Source organism: Bufo gargarizans, chromosome 11, assembly GCF_014858855.1.
Source record: "Bufo gargarizans isolate SCDJY-AF-19 chromosome 11, ASM1485885v1, whole genome shotgun sequence".
Lineage (NCBI taxonomy): Eukaryota > Metazoa > Chordata > Amphibia > Anura > Bufonidae > Bufo > Bufo gargarizans.
This window is the reverse complement of record NC_058090.1, coordinates 35978801-36003036: the sequence shown is the minus strand read 5'-3', so window position 1 is coordinate 36003036 and position 24236 is coordinate 35978801. Positions and strand designations below refer to the sequence as shown.

The 24236-nt window shown below is 47.9% G+C and overlaps 2 protein-coding genes across 4 annotated transcripts in view; one reads left to right on the top strand and one right to left on the bottom strand.

The window, feature by feature from the left end:
• On the bottom strand, positions 1–23679 carry LOC122922152 (acyl-coenzyme A thioesterase 1-like). The gene is made up of 3 exons (XM_044272655.1): positions 22637–23679; positions 2165–2367; positions 1–705 (listed from the first exon to the last, which is right to left on the bottom strand). The coding sequence occupies exons 1-3, from the start codon at positions 23295–23297 to the stop codon at positions 121–123; spliced, it is 1449 nt and encodes a 482-aa protein (XP_044128590.1). The 5' UTR covers positions 23298–23679; the 3' UTR covers positions 1–120.
• Positions 23112–24236, top strand: part of HEATR4 (HEAT repeat containing 4) — a 36646-nt gene continuing 35521 nt past the window's right edge. For all 3 annotated transcript variants that reach the window (XM_044272653.1, XM_044272651.1, XM_044272654.1), the window contains exon 1: positions 23112–23216. The gene's annotated coding sequence lies outside the window, so the exon portion shown is untranslated. The remainder of the gene's footprint in view (positions 23217–24236) is intronic.

The window sequence follows — 24236 nt, the reverse complement described above, 5'->3', positions numbered from 1 at the left end:
CTGTTAAGTACTCTTTCAATTGAGGTGTGGCGTCCTCAACCTTAGTTTGAAGCACCATACCGTCCATTGTCAGCAGTGAGCCACTTCATTTAATTAATCATAATACAATATGGTCATAATTTATTCTCCATTTTTGAGATGCCTGTGCAAGAAGGCCTGAATTCTCTGCCATGAGTCCACTTGTGCCATTGCATGAGCTTTTGGTTCTCCTCCCCAAACCACGGGAAGACCAACAATCCTGTGCATAGACGCCTTACACAAGGGGAAGTAGGGCGGCTCTAGGTAATGGCCGGCTTTGGGATAGTACACCACTTCAGGCTTTTCTTTGCCCTCCTCTTGCAGAAGCTGGCACGCCGCTTGGGCGTGAAAGTCACTCTTCCAGTTCCTGTCATCTTCTGCCACAATAAACAGAAACTTGCAGTCGGCTTTCCCAACAGGAATAAGGCTCTTGTGGTTAGCCTCTTCTAGCGGATTATGCAATATGTCGTGGATATCGCCCACTCCTGGCTCGGGGTGTTTTAACTTTTTAATATCAAAGCCAATAGGAAGCAGAGTGTTGTCCTTGTAGTGAAGGACTGCGCCAATATTCGCCACCGAGCCATTCACAACAGCTGTGGCCGCTATGCCTTTAAGGAAGGAGGCCATAGAAAGCACCAAGTCTCCACCTTTAGAATGGCCAAGGAGACCTATCCCCGGACCCTTCACCTGGAAGACAGAGAACAGTAAATGATCTGTCTGTATCCTGTAGATAGGAGCACTTCATGTATTCAACACCAGAAAAAAAATCAGTATCAAGAGGCCGCGGGGCTCCTGGGACGTCATGTTTATGGGTCATTGGCCCAGACACAACTCAGTCCCAACGGGCTTGGGCTGCAATACCAATAACTGCCACTATAAAGTGTACAGCGCTGTGCTTGTGAGGAGCCACAGAACTTAGGCATCTTCAAACAGCAGTGTCGGGAGTCAAACCTCTGCCAGGCAGATGACTTACGGGATAGGCCACCCTGTATTCTACTCCAGAAAACCCTTTTAAAGGGGTTGTGCAGGCAATATATATTGCTGACCTATCATCAGGATAGGGATAGGTCTTCAATATCTGATCGGCATCCTCAGAATAGGTCATCAATATCTGATCGATGGGGGTCTGATACCTGGGACCCCCACCAATCAGCTGTTTGAAGAGGAGGCGGCACTCCATGTGAGCGCTGCTTCCTCTTCACTACACTGCCTTTCGTTTCCCTTACAGTGTAATTACAAGTACGCACTCCATTCAAGTGAATAAAGCGAGTAGTTGTAATTACAAGACGAAGGGCAGTGTAATGAAGCGTAAGTAGTGCTCTAATGGAAAGCCGCGTCCTCATAAAACAGCTGATGAAAGGGTGTGCTGGGTGTCGGACCACCGCCGATCAGATATTGACAACCTATCCTGAGGATGCCGATCAGATATTGACAACCTATCCTGAGGATGCCGATCAGATAGGTCATCAAAATATGCTGCCTGCACAACCCCTTTAACTTTAATCTGTGGGTAAATTGGATAATGGCAATACAAAATCTTTATATTTTATATGTTTTACTGCTTTGTGTTGCCATATTCTGAAACCCTGGGTGAGAACTTTTTGGTGAGATGATTTTGGTGATATGGCGTGCTATTGGAAAGATGGTCAAGCATGTGTCTCTCCACGCAAACTCAATGGGGCTGCCAGAGGCTCATGCTTGACTATTGTTTCAGTCAAACGGGGGACCTATGTTCGTGTGATCAGTTGGGGTCCTAGTGGGCAAACCCCACATGATCACTTATGCCCTGTCCTGTGGATAGGGATCTTGTTCCTCTGAAAACCCCTTTAGGCCTCATGCACAAAACTGTAGTTTTGGTCCGAGTCCGATCCACGTATTTCTTGAAGATCCATTTATTTCTATAGGTCTGCAAAAAATACAGATAGTACACGGATATCATCCGCGTGCTGTCCGTCTCTGTGCAGCCGAGCCACAAATTATAGAACACGTCCTATCGTTGTCCGTTTTGCAGACAAAAATGGCCAGTTCTAGTAGAAAATTGTGGCATGCACACGGGCCAGTATCCATATTTTACGGCCCATAAAATAGATGTGGTCGTGTGCATGAGGTTCTTCCAGGTGAAAGATATTCGGATTAGCCCGCTGACCTTGGGATGTTGCAGCATATAGTTTACTGCTTCTTCGAAGTATTCCAGATGAAGCTCCTTCATGTCTTTAGGTAGATCTTCATAGTTATAGTAAGCTAATGCCAGCGTGGCAAAGCCTCTATTAGCCAGCAGGCTCGCCTTGTAATCCAGGAGGCCTCCACCCGTCCCCTGAACTTCAATGACTGCTGGAAACGGACCTGGACCTGTAAATATAAACGACACTTGTAACCACCCAGGTCCACGTGTCTCCACTGTTACCCACCATGATAAAATGGGCAAGTGATTAAAAATGTCACTTGTCATCACCAAGTGACCTCAATGATAAGGGGGTGACCCAACCCAGACAACCTAGGTCCACAAAATTCTCATCTGACATGTATCCGGCTTGAAGCTCCCGGAACTCAATGCAAAACCTGTAATTTGGTCCCTTAGCAATACCATGCCCCTGGATCCCTCATATGGGGCAGTGGGACCTTTTGGGGCTGGGTGTCATTTAACCCCTATTAAGGACACGGCCATATTTCACCTTAAGGACCAGGCCATTTTTTGCAAAGCTGACCAGTGTCACTTTAAGTGGTGATAACTTTAAAACTCTTTGACTTATCAAGGCCATTCTGAGATTGTTTTTTCGTCACATACTTCATGACACTGGTAAAATTGAGTCCAAAAAAATCATTTTTATTTATAAAAAAATACCAAATTTGCAAAACATTAGCAAATTTCCAAGTTTCAATTTCTTTACTTCTATAATACATAGTAATACCTACAAAAATTGTTATTACTTTACATTTCCCATATGTCTACTTCAGGTTAGGATCATTTTGTGAATGACATTTTATTTTTGGGGTACCGTATGTTACAAGGCTTAGAAGTTTAGAAGCAAATCTTGAAATTTCTCATATATTTTCAAAAACCAACTTTTTAAGGACCAGTTCAGGTCTGAAGTCACTTTGTGAGGCTTACATAATAGAAACCACCCAAAAATGACCCCATTCTAGAAACTACACCCCTCAAGGTATTCAAAACTGATTTTACAAACTTTGTTAACCTTTTAGGTGTTCCACAAGAATTAATGGAAAATAGAGATACAATTTCAGAATTTAACTTTTTTGGCAGATTTTCCATTTTAATAATTTTTTTCCAGTTTCAATGCAAGGGTTAACAGCCAAACAAAACTCAATATTTATGGTTCTGGGTCTGTAGTTTACAGAAACACTCCATATGTGGTCGTAAACCGCTGTACGGGCACACGGCAGGGCGCAAAAGGAAGGGAATGCCATACGGTTTTTGGAAGGCAGATTTTGCTGGACTGGTTTTTTGTTTTTGACAACATGTCCCATTTGATGCACCCCTAGAGTAGAAACTCCCAAAAAGTGACCCCATTTTAGAAACTACAGGATAGGGTGGCAATTTAGTTGGTACTAGTTAAGGGTAAATATGATTTTTGGTTGCTCTATATTACACTTTTTGTGAGGCAAGGTAACAAGAAATAGCTGTTTTGGCACCGTTTTTTTTTTTTGTTATTTACAACAACATTCATCTGACAGTTTAGATCATGTGGAATTTTTATACAGCAGGTTTCCACGGACGCGGCGATACCTAATATGTATACTATTTTTTTATTTATGTAAGTTTTACACAATGATTTCATTTTTGAAACAAAGGAAATCATGTGTTAGTGTTCCCATACTCTGAGAGCCATAGTATTTTCAGTTTTTGGGCGAATATCTTGGGTAGAGTATGATTTTTGTGGGATGAGATGACGGTTTGATTGGCACTATTTTGGGGTGCGTGTGACTTTTTGATCGCTTGCTATTACACTTTTTGTGATGTAAGGTATTCACCTGAGGGGTTAGGTCATGTGATATTTTTATAGAGCAAGTTATTACGGACGCGGCGATACCTAATATGTATACTTTTTTTTATTTATGTAAGTTTTACACAATAATATCATTTTAGTGTTTCCATAGTCTGAGAGCCATATTTTTTTTTATTTTTTGGGCCATTGTCTCGTGTAGGGTCTCAATTTTTGCGGGATGAGGTGACGGTTTGATTGGTACTATTTTGGCGTACATACAACTTTTTTTTAACCTTTTTTTGGGAAGTAAGGTGGGCAAAATTTCAATTTCATCATAGTTTTTTTTTTTTTTTTTTTTTATGGCGTTCACCGTGTGGGGAAAGTAAGAAGACCGTTTTATAGATCAGATCGTTACGGACGCGGTGATATCAAACATGTGTAGGGAATTTTATTTTTTTCATTTTTAATCAGTGATAAATGTGTTTTTTTTTATTTTAACTTTTTTTCCACTTTTATTTTTTTTTACCCAGACCCACTTAGTTCTTGAAGATCCAGTGGGTCTGATGTCTGTATAATACAGTACAGTAAACTATATAGTGTACTGTACTGTATTTTCACTTTACAAAGTCTGATTAGACGTCTACCTTTAGCAGAAGTCTGATCAGCACCATGGACAGCCGGACGGCTCTGAACCATCACTCGCTGCCACAGCAGAACAGTGGGTGATGGGGAGGGAGGGGGGCCACCTCCCTCTCCCATCGGGGGCTGAAAAGGCACAGCAGCCCCCGATGGGAGAGGGAGGGAGCTCCCTCGCTGTTAACCTCTTCCATACAGCGGTCCCTACGGACCGCAGCATGGAAGGGGTTAAGCGCCTGACATCTGTGCCAGCACAGATGTCAGGCGTTTCAAGCAGAGTGTCAGCAATGTGTGGTCGGCCATCCTGAGAGAGGGGGCGGGCGGATGATCGCGTGCCTGCCCGCCCGCCCCCCCCAGCACCACCCTGATGATCGTGGCCCTCCTGGCCCCGCAACCTCCCCCTGCTGCGCCCGCCGGCACATAACACAGAGGGCTGCAGGGGGGGGGGGTTTAAACATAAAATAAAGGCATTTTGACCGCGGGGATCAGAAACCTCCTGAAAGTGCTGCAAACCGCAGGTCTGAATTGACCTGCAGTTTGCGATAATTGCCAACACGGGGGGGGGGGGGGGACCCCCCTGCGCATTTAGCCGAGGTGCCTTCTCAATGATGTGCACAGGTACGCCCTGTGTCCTTAACTACCTCCGGACCGCCTAACGCACATGTGCGTTCCGGAGGTGGCAGGCTGGCGCACAGTCACGCATATATGCGTCATCTCGCGAGACGCGAGATTTCCTGTGAACGCGCGCACACAGGCGCGCGCGCTCACAGGAACGGAAGGTAAGCGAGTGGATCTCCAGCATGCCAGCGGCGATCGTTCGCTGGCAGGCTGGAGATCCGAATTTTTTAACCCCTAACAGGTATATTAGACGCTGTTTTCATAACAGCGTCTAATATACCTCCTACCTGGTCCTCTGGTGGTCCCTTTTGTTAGGATCGACCACCAGAGGACTCAGGTAGGTCAGTACAGTCGCACCAAACACCACACTACACTACACCCCCCCCCCCCCGTCACTTATTAACCCCTTATAAACCCCTGATCACCCATGATCACCCCATATAAACTCCCTGATCACCCCCCTGTCATTGATCACCGCCCTGTCATTGATCACCCCCCTGTCAGGCTCCGTTCAGACGTCCGTATGATTTTTACGGATCCACGGATACATGGATCGGATCCGCAAAAAGCATACGGACGTCTGAATGGAGCCTTACAGGGGGGTGATCAATGACAGGCGGGTGATCACCCATATACACTCCCTGATCACCCCCTGTCATTGATCACCCGCCTGTAATTGATCACTCCCCTGTAAGGCTCCATTCAGACGTCCGCATGATTTTTACGGATCCATGGATACATGGATCGGATCCGCAAAACACATGCGGACGTCTGAATGGAGCCTTACAGGGGGTGATCAATGACAGGCGGGTGATCACCCATATACACTCCCTGATCACCCCCCTGTCATTGATAACCCCCCTGTAAGGCTCCATTCAGACGTCCGCATGCGTTCTGTGGATCCGATACATGTATCCATGGATCCGTAAAAAATCATGCGGATGTCTGAATGGAGCCTTACAGGGGGGGTGATCAGTGACAGGGGGGTGATCACCCTGATCACCCCCTGTCATTGATAACCCCCCTGTAAGGCTCCATTCAGACGTCCGCATGCGTTCTGTGGATCCGATACATGTATCCATGGATCCGTAAAAAATCATGCGGATGTCTGAATGGAGCCTTACAGGGGGGGTGATCAGTGACAGGGGGGTGATCACCCTGATTACCCTGATCACCCCCTGTCATTGATAACCCCCCTGTAAGGCTCCATTCAGACGTCCGCATGCGTTCTGTGGATCCGATACATGTATCCATGGATCCGTAAAAAATCATGCGGATGTCTGAATGGAGCCTTACAGGGGGGGTGATCAGTGACAGGGGGGTGATCACCCTGATTACCCTGATCACCCCCTGTCATTGATAACCCCCCTGTAAGGCTCCATTCAGACGTCCGCATGCGTTCTGTGGATCCGATACATGTATCCATGGATCCGTAAAAAATCATGCGGATGTCTGAATGGAGCCTTACAGGGGGGGTGATCAATGACAGGGGGTGATCAGGGAGTCTATATGGGTGATCACCCCCCTGTCATTGATCACCCCCCTGTCATTGATCACCCCCCCCCCCCCCCCCCCCCCCTGGTAAGGCTCCATTCAGACATTTTTTTTGGCACAAGTTAGCGGAAATTTTTTGTTTGTTTTTGTTTTTCCTTACAAAGTCTCATATTCCACTAACTTGTGTCAAAAAATAAAATCTCACATGAACTCACCATACCCCTCACGGAATCCAAATGCGTAAACATTTTTAGACATTTATATTCCAGACTTCTTCTCACGCTTTAGGGCCCCTAAAAGCCAGGGCAGTATAAATACCCCACATGTGACCCCATTTCGGAAAGAAGACACCCCAAGGTATTCCGTGAGGGGCATATTGAGTCCATGAAAGATTGAAATTTTTGTCCTAAGTTAGCGGAAAGTGAGACTTTGTGAGAAAAAAAACAAAAAAAATCAATATCCGCTAACTTATGCAAAAAAAAAAAAAATTCTAGGAACTCGCCATGCCCCTCATTGAATACCTTGGGGTGTCTTCTTTCCAAAGTGGGGTCACATGTGGGGTATTTATACTGCCCTGGCTTTTTAGGGGCCCGAAAGTGTGAGAAGAAGTCTGGGATCCAAATGTCTAAAAATGCCCTCCTAGAAGGAATTTGGGCCCCTTTGCGCATCTAGGCTGCAAAAAAGTGTCACACATGTGGTATCGCCGTACTCAGGAGAAGTTGGGGAATGTGTTTTGGGGTGTCATTTTACATATACCCATGCTGGGTGAGAAAAATATCTTGGTCAAATGCCAACTTTGTATAAAAAAATGGGAAAAGTTGTCTTTTGCCAAGATATTTCTCTCACCCAGCATGGGTATATGTAAAATGACACCCCAAAACACATTGCCCAACTTCTCCTGAGTACGGCGATACCAGATGTGTGACACTTTTTTGCAGCCAAGGTGGGCAAAGGGGCACATATTCCAAAGTGCACCTTTCGGATTTTGCAGGCCATTTTTTACACATTTTGATTGCAAGGTACTTCTTACACATTTGGGCCCCTAAATTGCCAGGGCAGTATAACTACGCCACAAGTGACCCCATTTTGGAAAGAAGACACCCCAAGGTATTCCGTGAGGGGCACGGCGAGTTCCTAGAATTTTTTATTTTTTGTCACAAGTTAGCGGAAAATGATGATTTTTCTTTTTTTTTCTTTTTTCCTTACAAAGTCTCATATTCCACTAACTTGCGACAAAAAATAAAAAATTCTAGGAACTCGCCATGCCCCTCACGGAATACCTTGGGGTGTCTTCTTTCCAAAATGGGGTCACTTGTGGCGTAGTTATACTGCCCTGGCAATTTAGGGGCCCAAATGTGTGAGAAGAACTTTGCAATCAAAATGTGTAAAAAATGCCCTGCAAAATCCGAAAGGTGCACTTTGGAATATGTGCCCCTTTGCCCACCTTGGCAGCAAAAAAGTGTGACACATCTGGTATCGCCGTACTCAGGAGAAGTTGGGGAATGTGTTTTGGGGTGTCATTTTACATATACCCATGCTGGGTGAGAAAAATATCTTGGTCAAATGCCAACTTTGTATAAAAAAATGGGAAAAGTTGTCTTTTGCCAAGATATTTCTCTCACCCAGCATGGGTATATGTAAAATGACACCCCAAAACACATTCCCCAACTTCTCCTGAGTACGGCGATACCAGATGTGTGACACTTTTTTGATGCCAAGGTGGGCAAAGGGGCACATATTCCAAAGTGCACCTTTCGGATTTCACCGGTCATTTTTTACAGATTTTGATTGCAAAGTACTTCTCACACATTTGGGCCCCTAAATTGCCAGGGCAGTATAACTACGCCACAAGTGACCCCATTTTGGAAAGAAGACACCCCAAGGTATTCCGTGAGGGGCATGGCGAGTTCCTAGAATTTTTTATTTTTTGTCGCAAGTTAGTGGAATATGAGACTTTGTAAGGAAAAAAGAGAAAAAAAAAAAATCATCATTTTCCGCTAACTTGTGACAAAAAATAAAAAATTCTAGGAACTCGCCATGCCCCTCACGGAATACCTTGGGGTGTCTTCTTTCCAAAATGGGGTCACTTGTGGCGTAGTTATACTGCCCTGGCAATTTAGGGGCCCAAATGTGTGAGAAGTACCTTGCAATCAAAATGTGTAAAAAATGGCCTGCAAAATCTGAAAGGTGCACTTTGGAATATGTGCCCCTTTGCCCACCTTGGCAGCAAAAAAGTGTGACACATCTGGTATCGCCGTACTCAGGAGAAGTTGGGGAATGTGTTTTGGGGTGTCATTTTACATATACCCATGCTGGGTGAGAGAAATATCTTGGCAAAAGACAACTTTTCCCATTTTTTTATACAAAGTTGGCATTTGACCAAGATATTTTTCTCACCCAGCATGGGTATATGTAAAATGACACCCCAAAACACATTCCCCAACTTCTCCTGAGTACGGCGATACCAGATGTGTGACACTTTTTTGCTGCCAAGGTGGGCAAAGGGGCACATATTCCAAAGTGCACCTTTTGGATTTCACCGGTCATTTTTTACACATTTTGATTGCAAAGTTCTTCTCACACATTTGGGCCCCTAAATTGCCAGGGCAGTATAACTATGCCACAAGTGACCCCATTTTGGAAAGAAGACACCCCAAGGTATTCTGTGAGGGGCATGGCGAGTTCCTAGAATTTTTTATTTTTTGTCGCAAGTTAGTGGAATATGAGACTTTGTAAGAAAAAATAAATAAAAAAATCATCATCATTTTCCGCTAACTTGTGACAAAAAATAAAAAGTTCTATGAACTCACTATGCCCATCAGCGAATACCTTAGGGTGTCTACTTTCCGAAATGGGGTCATTTGTGGGGGTTTTCTACTGTTTGGGCATTGTAGAACCTCAGGAATCATGACAGGTGCTCAGAAAGTCAGAGCTGCTTCAAAAAGCGGAAATTCACATTTTTGTACCATAGTTTGTAAATGCTATAACTTTTACCCAAACCATTTTTTTTTTGCCCAAACATTTTTTTTTTATCAAAGACATGTAGAACAATAAATTTGGCGAAAAATTTATATATGGATGTCGTTTTTTTTGCAAAATTTTACAGCTGAAAGTGAAAAATGTCATTTTTTTGCAAAAAAATCGTTACATTTTGATTAATAACAAAAAAAGTAAAAATGCCAGCAGCAATGAAATACCACCAAATGAAAGCTCCATTAGTGAGAAGAAAAGGAGGTAAAATTCATTTGTATGGTAAGTTGCATGACCGAGCGATAAACGGTGAAAGTAGTGTAGTGCCGAAGTGTAAAAAGTGCTCTGGTCATGAAGGGGGTTTCACCTAGCGGGGCTGAAGTGGTTAAAGGGGTTCTGCACTTTGTTTTAACTGATGTCTATACAGTAGCGCCGCGGCCTTCTCACTGTTTACCGCCGGCCCACTGACGTCACGACTAGTATCAACTAGCGTGGGCGGGGCTAAGCTCTGTTCACTTTACGCCCTGTGTCCTTAAGGGGTTAAAGTGCATCTGTCAGCAGATTTGTACCTATGACACTGGCTGACCTGTTACATGTGCGCTTAGCAGCTGAAGGCATCTGTGTTGGTCCCATGTTCATATGTGCCCGCACTGCTGAGAAAAAATATTTTAATATATGCAAATGAGCCTCTAGGACCAACGGGGCGTTGCTGTTACACCTAGAGGCTCTGCTCTCTCTGCAATGGCCACGCCATCTGTACTTTGATTGGCAGGACCAGGTGTGATCACATTTACACTGCCTGGCCCTGTCAATTAAAATGCAGAGGGTGCAGCAGCTGCCAAACGCACATGAAACAGGTCAGCCAGTGTCATAGGTACAAATCTGCTGACAGATGCCCTTTAAATCTGCCCGCCATATACAGTGGATATTAAAAGTCTACACACCCCTGTTAAAATGTCAGGTTTCTGTGACGTAAATAAATGAGACAAAGATAAATAATTTCAGAACTTTTTCCACCGTTAATGTGACCTATAAACTGTACAGTCGTGGCCAAAAGTTTTGAGAATGACACAAATATTAGTTTTCACAAAGTTTGCTGCTAAACTGCTTTTAGATCTTTGTTTCGGTTGTTTCTGTGATGTAGTGAAATATAATTGCATGATTTTCCTATTCTATGACGTAAAGTCATGATTTTATTAAAGACACGGAGGCGAGTATTGCATAACTCTTTCTTTACTCAAAATCACAGCAGCAAAGAATTTACATAAAAAATTAAGGACAACCCCCAGTAGAACCCCTCCCAATGGACAGTCCATAAATAGGCTCTCCTCATCCATATCATCCTCTTTCTTTGATGTGATCAGCCGAACCATACACGAACACTGGAACCAACTCCCACCAGCACGGAACAAACTCCAAACCGGAACCACGAACCGAACTCTAGAACCCGAGCTCAACCGGAGCAGATGACAACCGGAAACAAAAACGCATTGGAAGGACACATCCACCCTAGAGTGCATTCAGGAACACCGGACCAGGAATCAACCTACGAGAAGAGAAAAACAGGAGAGTACGGGTAATACATAGGACTCGAAAACCACCAAAGTAGCTGAAAATAGGAAAAAACAAATTCAGCAAGCATAAATATTATTATATAATGCGGAAGTAACATATACAAATCAACATATATACACTCGAGTACCTAGAACTGGTCAATAAAAGGGAGGGAGAAGAAAAAAGGGGGGGCAATACTCGCCTCCGTGTCTTTAATAAAATCATGACTTTACGTCATAGAATAGGAAAATCATGCAATTTTATAACAAGACACGGAGGCTTCGTATTGCAAGTTTAAAGTGACGAAATAACTGAAGAAAAAACATGACGGGGAGGTCTGAAATAAAACTCCCTAAAAGTGGAGGCTCTAGACCAATCAGCTAACCGTAGCACATCCTCCAGGCGGGCCCCTGCGACAGTCATGGAGGTAGCGGAAGCTCCCCTAACCGAATGCGCCGTGAATACCGAAGTATCCACACCGGCCAAGGACAGAATCCACTTCACCCAACGGGATAAGGTGACAGCAGCAACCGGAAGAAACGGCCTGCGGAAGGAAATGAACAATTGAAAAGCCGAAACGGAACGCAGAGAGGACGTACGTTCCAAATATTCTTTCAAACATTCCACCGGGCAAAGAGCCGGATTATCCGGGAATGCTGGATAGGACACCGACCGGATACTAGTCTTCGTGCGGCGAGAGATGTTAAAGGACACACCATCAGGGGTAAAAGATAGTGCATCAAAATCCAAGGCTCGAACATCTGAAACCCTCTTGCAGGAGATCAGACACAGCAAGGTGACCAGCTTAGCAGAAAGCTGGCGCAGAGACAAGTCCGAATTGCGAGGCCAACCAGAGAAAAACTGCAGAACCAAAAGCACGTCCCAAGTGCTAGTAAAGCGGGGCCTCGGAGGACGAGACAAACGTGACCCCTTGAGAAGTCGACACACCAGGGGATGCTGGCCCGCTGGACAGCCCGCAAAACCCAAGTGACGAGAAGAGATGGCTGACCTAAACAGGTTTATAGACCGATAAGCCTTGCCCTCATCAAACAGAGAGGACAAGAAATCAAGCAGGTCGTTCACAGGAGCCGAAAGGGGATCCAAACCCCGTCCCACGCACCAGTCAGCCCAACGTCGCCAGGCTGAAAGGTATGCTCTCCTGGTGCCGGGGGCCCATGCGCTCTCCAAGAGGACACGAGTCGTACACGATACGCCTGCGACATCCCAGCGTTCCCCGAAATTCTGCACGCCAATAGGCGGAGCGAACCGTCTGTTACCAGCGGATGACGCTGGCCCATTGGTCCGCCGAGGAGGTCCGGAAAAGTTGGAAGGAGACGGGGATCGTCCATCAGGAGTTCCAGAAGATGAGGGAACCATGATTGGGTTTGCCAAAACGGAACCACCAGAACCAACTCTGCCACCTGTAGGCGAACTTGAGACAGCACCCGAGGTATGAGTGCAAATGGAGGAAAAGCATAGGCCAGCTGACCCGACCAATCCTGAAGCAGGGCGTCCACAGCCTCCGACAGAGGGTCCGGCCTCCAACTGTAAAAACGTGGGAGTTGGGCGTTCCAACGGGAGGCGAAGAGATCCATAGAGAGGGAACCCCAGATCGATGCGATGGAAGAGAAAACCGCCGGATCTAACTTCCAATCGCTGAAGTCCGAAGAGTGACGAGAACTCCAATCTGCGAATGTGTTGCGGAGGCCCGGAAGATATTCCGCAACCACCGTGAAACCCCTGTCCAAGCAGAAGGACCAAAACTCCTTCGCTATGTGGGAGAGGACCGAAGAGTGAGTGCCGCCCATGGCATTGACATACCGCACGGCTGCCACATTGTCCATCCGGAGCTTGATACACGCCGATATCCTGTGGCTGGTGAAGCTGCGGATGGCGAAGGATCCTGCCATCAATTCCAGGGCGTTTATGTGGAGATGAGATTCGCCGTCTGACCAGGGTCCTCCGGTGGAAATCCCGTCGCAGTAAGCGCCCCAACCGAGGAGGCTGGCATCCGACTCCACGATCAGGTCCGGTTGGGGTCCCACGATGGCCTTGCCATTCCATGCGTCGAGGTTGGCGATCCACCACAATATCTCGTCTCGAGATCCAGATCCACCTCGTCCGCGTAGGATGCTCCCGCTTGAAGGTGTGCGATCTTCAACCGTTGCAACGCCCGATAATGAAGAGGTGCAGGAAAAATCGCTTGTATGGAGGAAGAGAGGAGACCGACGATGCGTGCCAGGTGACGCAAAGAAATCCGAGGGAGCCTCAGGACCTGACGCAACTCTTTGCGGATGGCTTTGATCTTGGAGCCCGGAAGGTACAGGGTCTGATCTATGGAGTTCACCACAAACCCCAGGAATTCCATCGATCTCGAAGGTTGAAGACATGACTTCTCGGCGTTGATGACAAACCCGAGCCCGGTAAGAAGGCACAACGCCGATCGCAGGTGGAGAAGAAGCTCCGACGGAGAGCGAGCCATGAAGAGGATATCGTCCAGATAGATCACCAGACGAATACCCTGGCAGCGAAGCCACGCTACTACGGGCCTCAACAACTTGGTAAAACACCAAGGGGCAGATGAGAGGCCAAACGGCAGGCACGTGAATTGCCAAAGATGGCCGTGCCAACGAAACTGGAGGAGGCGTCGGGACTGGGGAGCTACAGGCACCGTCAGGTAGGCATCCTTCAGGTCCAACTTTACCATCCAGTCCCCCGGGAGCAGAAGGTCTCGCAGTAAATGGATACCCTCCATTTTGAAATGGCGGTATCGAACGAACCTGTTTAGGTTCCTCAAATTTATCACTGGTCGGAACTGGCCTCCTTTCTTTTCCACCAGGAATATGTTGCTGACCACTCCCAGTGAGAGTGGGGGTGCCCTCTCTATTGCCCCTTTGACCAAAAGGGACCGAAGTTCCAGGTTCATACAGGCCCGGGCTGGCCCTGAAAGCACTAAGGGCGGGGGCTCCGGAAGGGACAGACGGGCGTCCGTCAGATCTATCTGAAAGCCTTGAACCGTGGCCAGCACCCACGGATCGGAGGTGACTCGATCCCAAGCAGGTAAAAAATGTCGGAGTCTGCCCCCTATGCAAAGGTTGGAAGAAGACAGTGGATTTATGAGACTTACCAAAGGGACGCCTAGATCCCGAGTTGCCTCTGAATCCCCTGGAGCGAAAGGGTGTGCCTCTGGACGGGAAGAAAGAGGACTGTTGTCTCTGGTCCTGGAACGAGGAGTGTTGATGAAAGGGACCTCGACCGTTTCCACGGGTCTGGAATTGGGCACGGCCGGACAGACGGCCCCTGAAGCTGCCGGCCCTAGAAGAGACACGCCCTCGGAACACTTTGCGCATCGATGACTGGGCTTTGTCCAGCGCAGTAAAGGCTCCTACGAATTTGCCTAAATCCTTTATAAAACCGTCCCCAAAAAGGAGACCCTGGGCCTCTTTACCCATCTCAGTCAGCGCCATGTTTGACAGCTTGGGTTCTATTTTCATGAGGAGCGCCTTCCTCCGTTCGATAGAGAGGGAGGAATTGACATTCCCCACAAGGCAAATAGCGCGCTGGGCCCAGCCGCTGAGCTCCTCCGGGTCAATGGACGTGCCCTCCGTCCTGGCTGACTCAGCCAATTCAAAAATTTTTGTAAGAGGCCCCAGGCTGTCTAACAGCTTGTCTTGACAAGCCCGTAAGGCGGAATCTAGGCCCTTGCGGGGGTTAAACCCCGTCTTAGATAAGAATTGCACCATCTTGGGGTCTACATTAGGCGTTTCACATACCTTATTTGGTATCAAGGGGCGGGGGCATTCCGCCTTCAATTTGTTCCGGGTCTCTTTAGACAGTGGCTTCCGGACCCTGTCCTCTAGATAGCGGGCCACATGCGGAATGGGGAGCCACTCAGCCGACCGAGGATGGTGCAGGCTGTCTGGGTCAAACAGGGGGTCGCCCTGTGGGTCAACAAGGGAGCTAGGTCCCGGGGCATTGGTCTCCTGAGCCGCAGAAGAAGCGGGTTGGGAGACCCCTTCCAACGCATCAGCTACTTGGATCCCATCCAGATCCACCTCTGAATCATAGTGACCCTCATCAAAAACCTCCTCATTAGACTCTATATCTGAGTCAGACCTGGGCTCGGGCTGAGCTCGAGCGGATTTCCAGGAGCGCGTTTTTTCCGCCTGGCGCTGACAGGCTCTTTTGCGTGACCTAGGCACGCCGTCTTTTGATAGAACTATGCTATCCGCATTAAGTGTTCTGGAGGTATCAGAGACCGGAATTGCAGCCGGAGTAGTAACCGGGGTTTGCGCTCTGAGCGCTTGGGTGATAGACTGGCTAATCATGGATGACATATTGCCCATGGCATTAGCAATAGCCGTCGAGATTGACAGTTGCAGATCCCCAACTTGGGGCTCATTCAGGCATTGAGCAACAGGGACTGGAGCAGAGCTAGTGGTGGGGTCAGAAGGGGCATCGCTAGGCAGGGACATAATTGCAGGAGTAGTCACTCCAGAGCAAGCAGGGTCAGATCGGACTGAAAAACTGTACTTAGCTGGGAAGCTGGCAGTCAGGTACCGCTGTCCGGCGAAGAGAAAAAGGCGCCGACAGTGACCGGAAGGGGCGGGGCAAGCTAAGACGCCCCTCTCCCCAACAGGGTGTACCAAGATGGCGCCCGAGATCCCAGTCTCAGGCGCCTACATTCCCAGCATTAGAAACAAAATGGCGCCCGAGATTCTCGCACCGGGCCGAAATCCCGCGAATCACGAGACTTCGGCCGGCACAGAGCGCGCGAAACAGATTGGGGAAGACGCGAAAATGGCGCCGGTCGAAAGATAAGGTAAGGGGCAGGGAGAGAGCGGACCGGACGGAGGAGGGGGACGCAACCGATATAAAATATATAACAGGGACCGGGACAATCGAAGGTAGGCTGGCTCAATGGCAAGGAGGACAATAGATGAGCGACCCCAACAACGCGGAAAAATTAACAATTATAATAATAATATCTCTCAGAGAAAACGGCCAAACGAAAGACATGCGAAAAAATAATATCAAATATTCATAAACCGGACAGTAATAAGCCCCACAAGGAAAATAATAATGGTACAAGACCACACTGCATAATGTAAATACAAGTACTTATCTGCTGTGGGCAGCAGCAAAGAAAGAGGATGATATGGATGAGGAGAGCCTATTTATGGACTGTCCATTGGGAGGGGTTCTACTGGGGGTTGTCCTTAATTTTTTATGTAAATTCTTTGCTGCTGTGATTTTGAGTAAAGAAAGAGTTATGCAATACGAAGCCTCCGTGTCTTGTTATAAAATTACACGCACTTCATACGTTTCAAAGGCTTTTATCGACAATTACATGACATTTATGCAAAGAGTCAGTATTTGCAGTGTTGGCCCTTCTTTTTCAGGACCTCTGCAATTCGACTGTGCATGCTCTCAATCAACTTCTGGGCCAATTCCTGACTGATAGCAACCTGTCACGAGGGTGTCAAGAACCACGCCTGACTCCGTTATACCCGGGGTCAGGAAGTCGCAGCGGTTGGCTGACCGCTCTATGTAGAAAGATAGGGCTGTTTCTTTATGGTAGCTTTCTGGGTTTGCTTTGCAAACCTTTTTGGCTCATTCAGGGATCCGTACCTCCTTCTCCTCAGCTGTTCCTTGTCCGGCACTCCCAACCTCTTTATAGTCCCCTCTCCCACTTCTCTGGTTGCCAGATATAGAGCTTCCTGCCTGGACTTCTATACTGACCCACTGGAGCTGTGTTGCTGCGTTCTCTGGTTGTTGTTCAAGAACGTTACCCTCTGGATCCCTGTTGGGCCTTTGTGGTCTGCTGTTGTCGCCCACCTGGGTTTATATGTTTGTTTGTATTGTCTGTCCTCTCCTTGGTGTTTTCCTCTTAGTGTCAGTGGTGCGGACTAGCGATCCCACCGGCCCGTTCACTACCTAGGGCTCATTTTAGGGAAAGCCAGGGTTTAGGCACGTGATCGGCGCACGGGTGAGGAACCCGTCTAGGTACGTCAGGGCAGTCAGGTGCCAGCCGCAAGGTGAGTCAGGGGTCACCACCTTTCCCTCTCCCTTGGGCAGGGCTTTCCCTTTTCCCTCCCTGTGCGTGACGCCGGTCATTACACAACCCATTCTTTCATAATCACTTCTTGGAGTTTGTCAGAATTAGTGGGTTTTTGTTTGTCCACCCGCCTCTTGAGGATTGACCACAAGTTCTCAATGGGATTAAGATCTGGGGAGTTTCCAGGCCATGGACCCAAAATGTCAACGTTTTGGTCCCCGAGCCACTTAGTTATCACTTTTGCCTTATGGCACGGTGCTCCATCGTGCTGGAAAATGCATTGTTCTTCACCAAACTGTTGTTGGATTGTTGGAAGAAGTTGCTGTTGGAGGGTGTTTTGGTACCATTCTTTATTCATGGCTGTGTTTTTGGGCAAAATTGTGAGTGAGCCCACTCCCTTGGATGGATGAGAAGCAACCCCACACATGAATGGCCTCAGGATGCTTTACTGTTGGCATGACACAGGACTGATGGTAGCGCTCACCTTTTCTTCTCCGGACAAGCCTTTTTCCTGATGCCCCAAACAATCGGAAAGAGGCTTCATCGGAGAATATGACTTTGCCCCAGTCCTCAGCAGTCCATTCACCATATTTTCTGCAGTAGATCAATCTGTCCCTGATGTTTTTTTGGAGAGAAGTGGCTTCTTTGCTGCCCTTCTTGACACCAGGCCATCTTCCAAAAGTCTTCTCCTCACTGTGCGTGCAGATGCGCTCACACCTGCCTGCTGCCATTCCTGAGCAAGCTCTGCACTGGTGGCACTCCGATCCCGCAGCTGAATCCTCTTTAGGAGACGATCCTGGCGCTTGCTGGACTTTCTTGGACGCCCTGAAGCCTTCTTAATAAGAATTGAACCTCTTTCCTTGAAGTTCTTGATGATCCTATAAATTGTTGATTGAGGTGCAATCTTAGTAGCCACAATATCCTTGCCTGTGAAGCCATTTTTATGCAACGCAATGATGGCTGCACGCGTTTCTTTGCAGGTCACCATGGTTAACAATGGAAGAACAATGATTTCAAGCATCACCCTCCTTTTAACAGGTAAAGTCTGCCATTTTAACCCAATCAGCCTGACATAATGATCTCCAGCCTTGTGCTCGTCAACATTCTCACCTGAGTTAGGCCTCATGCACACGACCGTTGTGTGCATCCGTGGCCGTTGTGACGTTTTCCGTTTTTTTTCGCGGACCCATTGACTTTTAATGGGTCCGTGGAAAAATCAGAAAATGCACCGTTTGGCAGCCGCATCCGTGATCCGTTTTTCCTGGCCGTGAAAAAAATAGGACCTGTCCTATTTTTTTCACGGCCAACGGTTCACGGACCCATTCAAGTCAATGGGTCCGTGAAAAAACACGGATGCACACAAGATTGTCATCCGCGTCCGTGATCCGTGTCCGTGATCGTTTTTTCCTATCATTTCAATGGCAAACTTGACTTCGATTTTTTTTTTCATTTTTCATGTCCGTGGATCCTCCAAAAATCAAGGAAGACCCACGGATGAAAAAACGGTCACGGATCACGGACCTACGGACCCCGTTTTTGCGGACCTTAAAAAAAAACGGTCGTGTGCATGAGGCCTTAACAAGACGATTACTGACATGATCTCAGCAGGTCCTTTAATGACAGCAATGAAATGCAGTGGAAAGGTTTTTTGGGGATTAAGTTAATTTTCATGGCAAAGGACTATGCAATTCATCTGATCACTCTTCATAACATTCTGGAGTATATGCAAATTGCTATTATAAAAACTTAAGCAGCAACTTTTCCAATTTTTATGTAATTCTCAAAACTTTTGGCCACGACTGTACAACTCAATTGAAAAACAAACTGAAATCTTTTAGGTGGAGGGAAGAAAAATAAATAAATAATGTGGTTGCATAAGTGTGCACACCCTCTTATAACTGGGGATGTAGCTGTGTTCAGAATTAAGTAATCACATTCAGAATCCTGTTAAATAGGAGTCAGCATACACCTGCCATCATGTAAAGTGCCTCTGATTAACCCCAAATAAAGTTCAGCTGCTCTAGTTGGTCTTTCCTGAAATTTTCTTAGTCACATCCCACAGCAAAAGCCATGGTCCACAGAGAGCTTCCAAAGCATCAGAGGGATCTCATTGTTAGAAGGTATCAGTCAGGAGAAGGGTACAAAAGAATTTCCAAGGCATTAGATATACCATGGAACACAGTGAAGATATGGCACAACAGTGACATTACCAAGAACTGGACGTGCCTCCAAAATTGATGAAAAGACAAGAAGAAAACTGTTCTGGGAGGCGACCAAGAGGCCTACAGCAACATTAAAGGAGCTGCAGGAGTATCTGGCAAGTCCTGGCTGTGTCGTACATGTGACAACAATCTCCCGTATTCTTCATATGTCTGGGCTATGGGGTACAGTGGCAAGACGAAAGCCTTTTCTTACAAAGAAAAACATCCAAGCCAGGCTACATTTTGCAAAAAACACATCTGAAGTCTCCCAAAAGCATGTAGGAAAAGGTGTTATGGTCTGATGAAACCAAGGTTGAACTTTTAATTCCAAAAGATATGTTTGGCGCAAAAACAACCCTGCACATCACCAAAAGAACACCATGCCCACAGTGAGGCATGGTGGTGGCAGCATCATGCCAAGGGGCGGTTTTTCTTCAGCTGGAACTGGGGCCTTAGTTAAAGGGGTTCTGCACTTTCATTTAACTGATGATCTATCCTCTGGATAGATCAGCTTCTGATCGGCGGGCGTCCGACACCCAGGACCCCCGCCGATCAGCTGTTTGAGAAGGCAGCGGCGCTCCAACAGCGCCGCAGCCTTCTCACTGTTTACCGCCAGCCCACTGACGTCACAACTAGTATCAATTACCGTGGGCGGGGCTAAGCTTTGTTCACTTGAATGGAGCTTAGCCGCGCCCAAGCTAGTGACGTCAGTGGGCCGGCGGTAAACAGTTAGAGGGCCATAGCGCTGCTGGAGCGCCGCTGCCTTCTCAAACAGCTGATAGGCCGGGGTCCCGGGTGTCGGACCCCGGACGATCAGAAGCTGATGATCTATCCAGAGGATAGATCATCAGTTAAATGAAAGTGCAGAACCCCTTTAAGCTAGAGAGAATTATGAACAGTTCCAAATACCAGTCAATATTGGCACAAAACCTTCCGGCTTCTGCAAGAAAGCTGAACATGAAGAGGAACTTCATCTTTCAGCATGACAACGACCCAAAGCATACATCCAACAAAGGAATGGCTTCACCAGAAGAAGATTAAAGTTTTGGAATGGCCCAGCCAGAGCCCAGACCTGAATCCGATTGGAAATCTGTGGGGTGATCTGAAGAGGGCTGTGCCCAGGAGATGCCCTCGCAATCTGACAGATGTGGAGTGTTTTTGCAAAGAAGAGTGGGCAAATCTTGCCAAGTCAAAATGTGCCATGCTGCTAGACTCGTACCCAAAAAGCCTGAGTGCTGTAATAAAATCAAAAGGTGCTTCAACAAAGTATTAGTTTAAGGGTGTGCACACTTATGCAACCATATTATTTTATTTTTATATTTTTTCTTCCCTCTACCTAAAAGATTTCAGTTTGTTTTTCAATTGAGTTGTACAGTTTATAGGTCACATTAAGGCCTCATAAACACGACTGTTCCGTTTTTTAAGGTCCGCAAAGCGCGGATCCGCAAAAAACGGAAGCCGTCCGTGTTGCCTTCCGCAATTTGCGGAACGGAACGGGCGCCGGCAATATAATGCCTATTCTTGTCCACAAAGCGCGGACAAGAATAGCACATGTTATATTTTTTTAACGGGGCCGCGGAACCGAGCCACAGATGTGGATAGCACACTGAGTGCTGTCCGCATCTTTTGCGGCCCCATTGAAGTGAATGGGTCCGCATCTGAGCGGCTTGGATGCGTACCCAAACAACGGCCGTGTGCATGAGGCCTAAAGGTGGAAAAAGTTATGAAATGATTTATCTTTGTCTCAATTTTTTTACAGCACAGAAACCTGACATTTTAACCGAGGTGTGCAGACTTTTTATATCCACTGTAGCTATATCCGTGGGTACAGGATATAATGCCACAAAAGTGTCTCTTTCAAGTGAGTTCTCTCCTACAGTCCCGATTTTTCACAGGAAGGCAAAAGGGTCCTCAGGACGGGGAAATGGTTGAGTACAATGGTGAATCGGGGAGCCGCCAGCATCTTGCTCCACGTACACTCTACCATTAGGACTTCACCGCAGGCAGATGCCAGGTAGTGACATCATCGTGCCTGCTGCGCTGAGCCACTGCGCAGACCGGCTCCACTCTCTTGGGGGCAGCGTGTATGCAAACTGGAGGTAATAACATACATCATCCAGACAGGCACTTAAAGGGGTTGTGTAGGATTAGAAAAACATGTCTGTTTTCTTCCAAAAACAGCACCACCCCTGTCCATAGGTTGTGTGTGGTATTGCAGCTCTGCCCCATCAACTCCAATGGAGCCGAGCTGCAATACCTGACACAACCCATGGACAAGCTTGTGGGGGAGGCGGCCGTAATTACACTGCGCAGCCGCTCTCCTCCAGACCAAGGATCAGCATCCTCCCGCACTCCAGCTGTTCTGAAACTACAACTCCCAGAATCCTCCTTTTACTTCTATGGGAGTTATAAAAAACAGGCGAGTAAGTGTGCACGCTAGGAGTTGTAGTTTCACATCAGCTGGAGTGCCGGGGGTTGCCGACCCCTGATCTTGAGAAAATAGTGCTTTCACGGGCGCTGCAGCCTCTTCCACCAGCTGACCATTGGGTGGTCGGATCTGATTCTGATGACCTATCCTGGGGATAGCTTTCCATGAAGTACTCAAGTTCCCCTCCTCTATAACACAGTGAAGGAAGCGCTCCTACAGCAGGGGGTCAGCAACCTCCAGCTGCTATAAAACTACAACTCCCAGCATGCACACTTGCTCAACAGTTCTTGAAACTCCCATAGAAGTGAAAAAGAGAGCACTCTGGGAGTTGTAGTCTTACAGCAGCTGGGGTGCTAAAGGTTGCTGAGCCCTGTCCTACAGTCTGTGGGAAAGCCGGGTGACATCCAGTATGGCCACCAACTCCCTCTGGGGTTGTCACCGGGGCTCCTGCACGACCAGTCTGTGAGCAGGGTGACTACATACTGGGGGAGCTTTATCAAAGTAGTGTAAGGTAAAACTGGCTTAGTTGCCCATAGCAACCAATCAGATTTCATTTTCCAAAGGAGCTGTGAAAAATGAAAGCAGGGATCTGATTGGTCGCTAGGGGCAACTAAGCCAGTTTTCCTTTACACCACTGTCACACTGACAGTCAGGGCAAGGGGAAAGCCGGATGACAACTGCAATGCACGTTATACTGTGTAAAAACCGCACTCACCGGGCGGCAGGAAGAGGCTGCCCCGCACCCGTCCCTCCCGCACCGGCACCCGGGTCACCCCTTCCCCCATGAAGCCCCTCTCCTGGGCAGCGGCAGCTAGGAGAGCCCCGGGCGGGTCGTGGGCCTGGTGCAAGGAGAAGCGGAGCTGGAGCGGGCTCTGCACGTCCTTCTTCAGCAGCCTCCTGAGGGGAGTCTCGGACTCCAGGGACCACAGGGGCCCCTCCGGCTCCACTCCGGTGTAGCTGCCGCCCTCCAGGGCCGGGCCCCGGCTGAGGTCCAGCTCCCCGCCGCTGTTTGCTCGGTACAGGCCCACGGAGGTGAACAGGTGGCCGGCCTCGTCTGTCAGAGCGGTGCGGAGGCTGACGTCCAGCCCGGGGCTCAGACCGCGGACCCGGAGCCGCAGGGGGTCGTCAAAGAGGCAGCGGCCCGGGGAGACGAGCAGGGACACGGCGGACATGGCGCGGCTGGCATCGGGCACCAGGGGCAAAGTGCTGCGGAGCAGGGAGAGCATGGTGCGGGCGGTATGGCAGGAGGAGGGCACCAGGGGCAAAGTGCTGCGGAGCAGGGAGAGCATGGTGTGGTAGGTATGGCAGGAGGAGGGCACCACAGGATACAGGGCGGGGGTATGTAGAGTGCCACCATAAAGAGAGAGCTCACACATCAGTACCAGTCAGAGTGCCACCATAAGATAGTGCCCACACATCAGTACCAGAAAAATTGCAATTTTTTTCCAAATTATCTGTACATTTTGGATTTTTTTATGAAACCGACTCAAATTTACCATTAACATAAAGTACGATGTGTCTCAAAAACAATCTCAGAATCTTGGATAAGTAAAAGTGTTCCAAACTACATAAAGTGATAAATGTCAGATTTGCAAAATTAGGCTAAGTCACGAAGGGGAAAAGTGGCTGTGTCTTGAAGGGGTTAAATGTTCCCCAAAGATATGACGTATGGGAGTCACAAAATGTAAAAGTAAAATAAAAAATAATAAAACTAGTGTAAGTGTCCCAATAGCGCTATAACTGCCTCCTCACTGCAAAGCTGCGGTATCGCAGCAGGACCGCTACGCAACTGCCGCACTAATGTGGTATAAAGCTGAAATATCAGTGATACCGCGCTCTAACTCTATGGGCATAGACTGCAATACCTGGTACCCCCGCCCCCTAGTTTGAGAGCGCTCCACGGACTGAGTACAATCTAAGTTACCTGGTGGATGAGCTTCATATAGCACGGGGTGTTCCGTACGGTGGGTAATCCTAGGATCTTGCAGGCACAGGTCGGGTTCTATAGAACATAGAGTCGCGCCCCGGCCGGTGGCGCGGCTCTTGTAACACTACAGTGGTTCGCGCTCGCACGGAGCGAAAGTGACGTCACTACTATGACTACGGAGAGTCGCAGGTACCACAAGATCTCTATCCGAAACTCGTAGAGAGGTCTTGTGGTACCTGTGACTCTCCGTAGTCATAGTAGTGACGTCACTTTCGCTCCGTGCGAGCGCCAACCACTGTAGTGTTACAAGAGCCGCGCCACCGGCCGGGGCGCGACTCTATGTTCTATAGAACCCGACCTGTGCCTGCAAGATCCTAGGATTACCCGC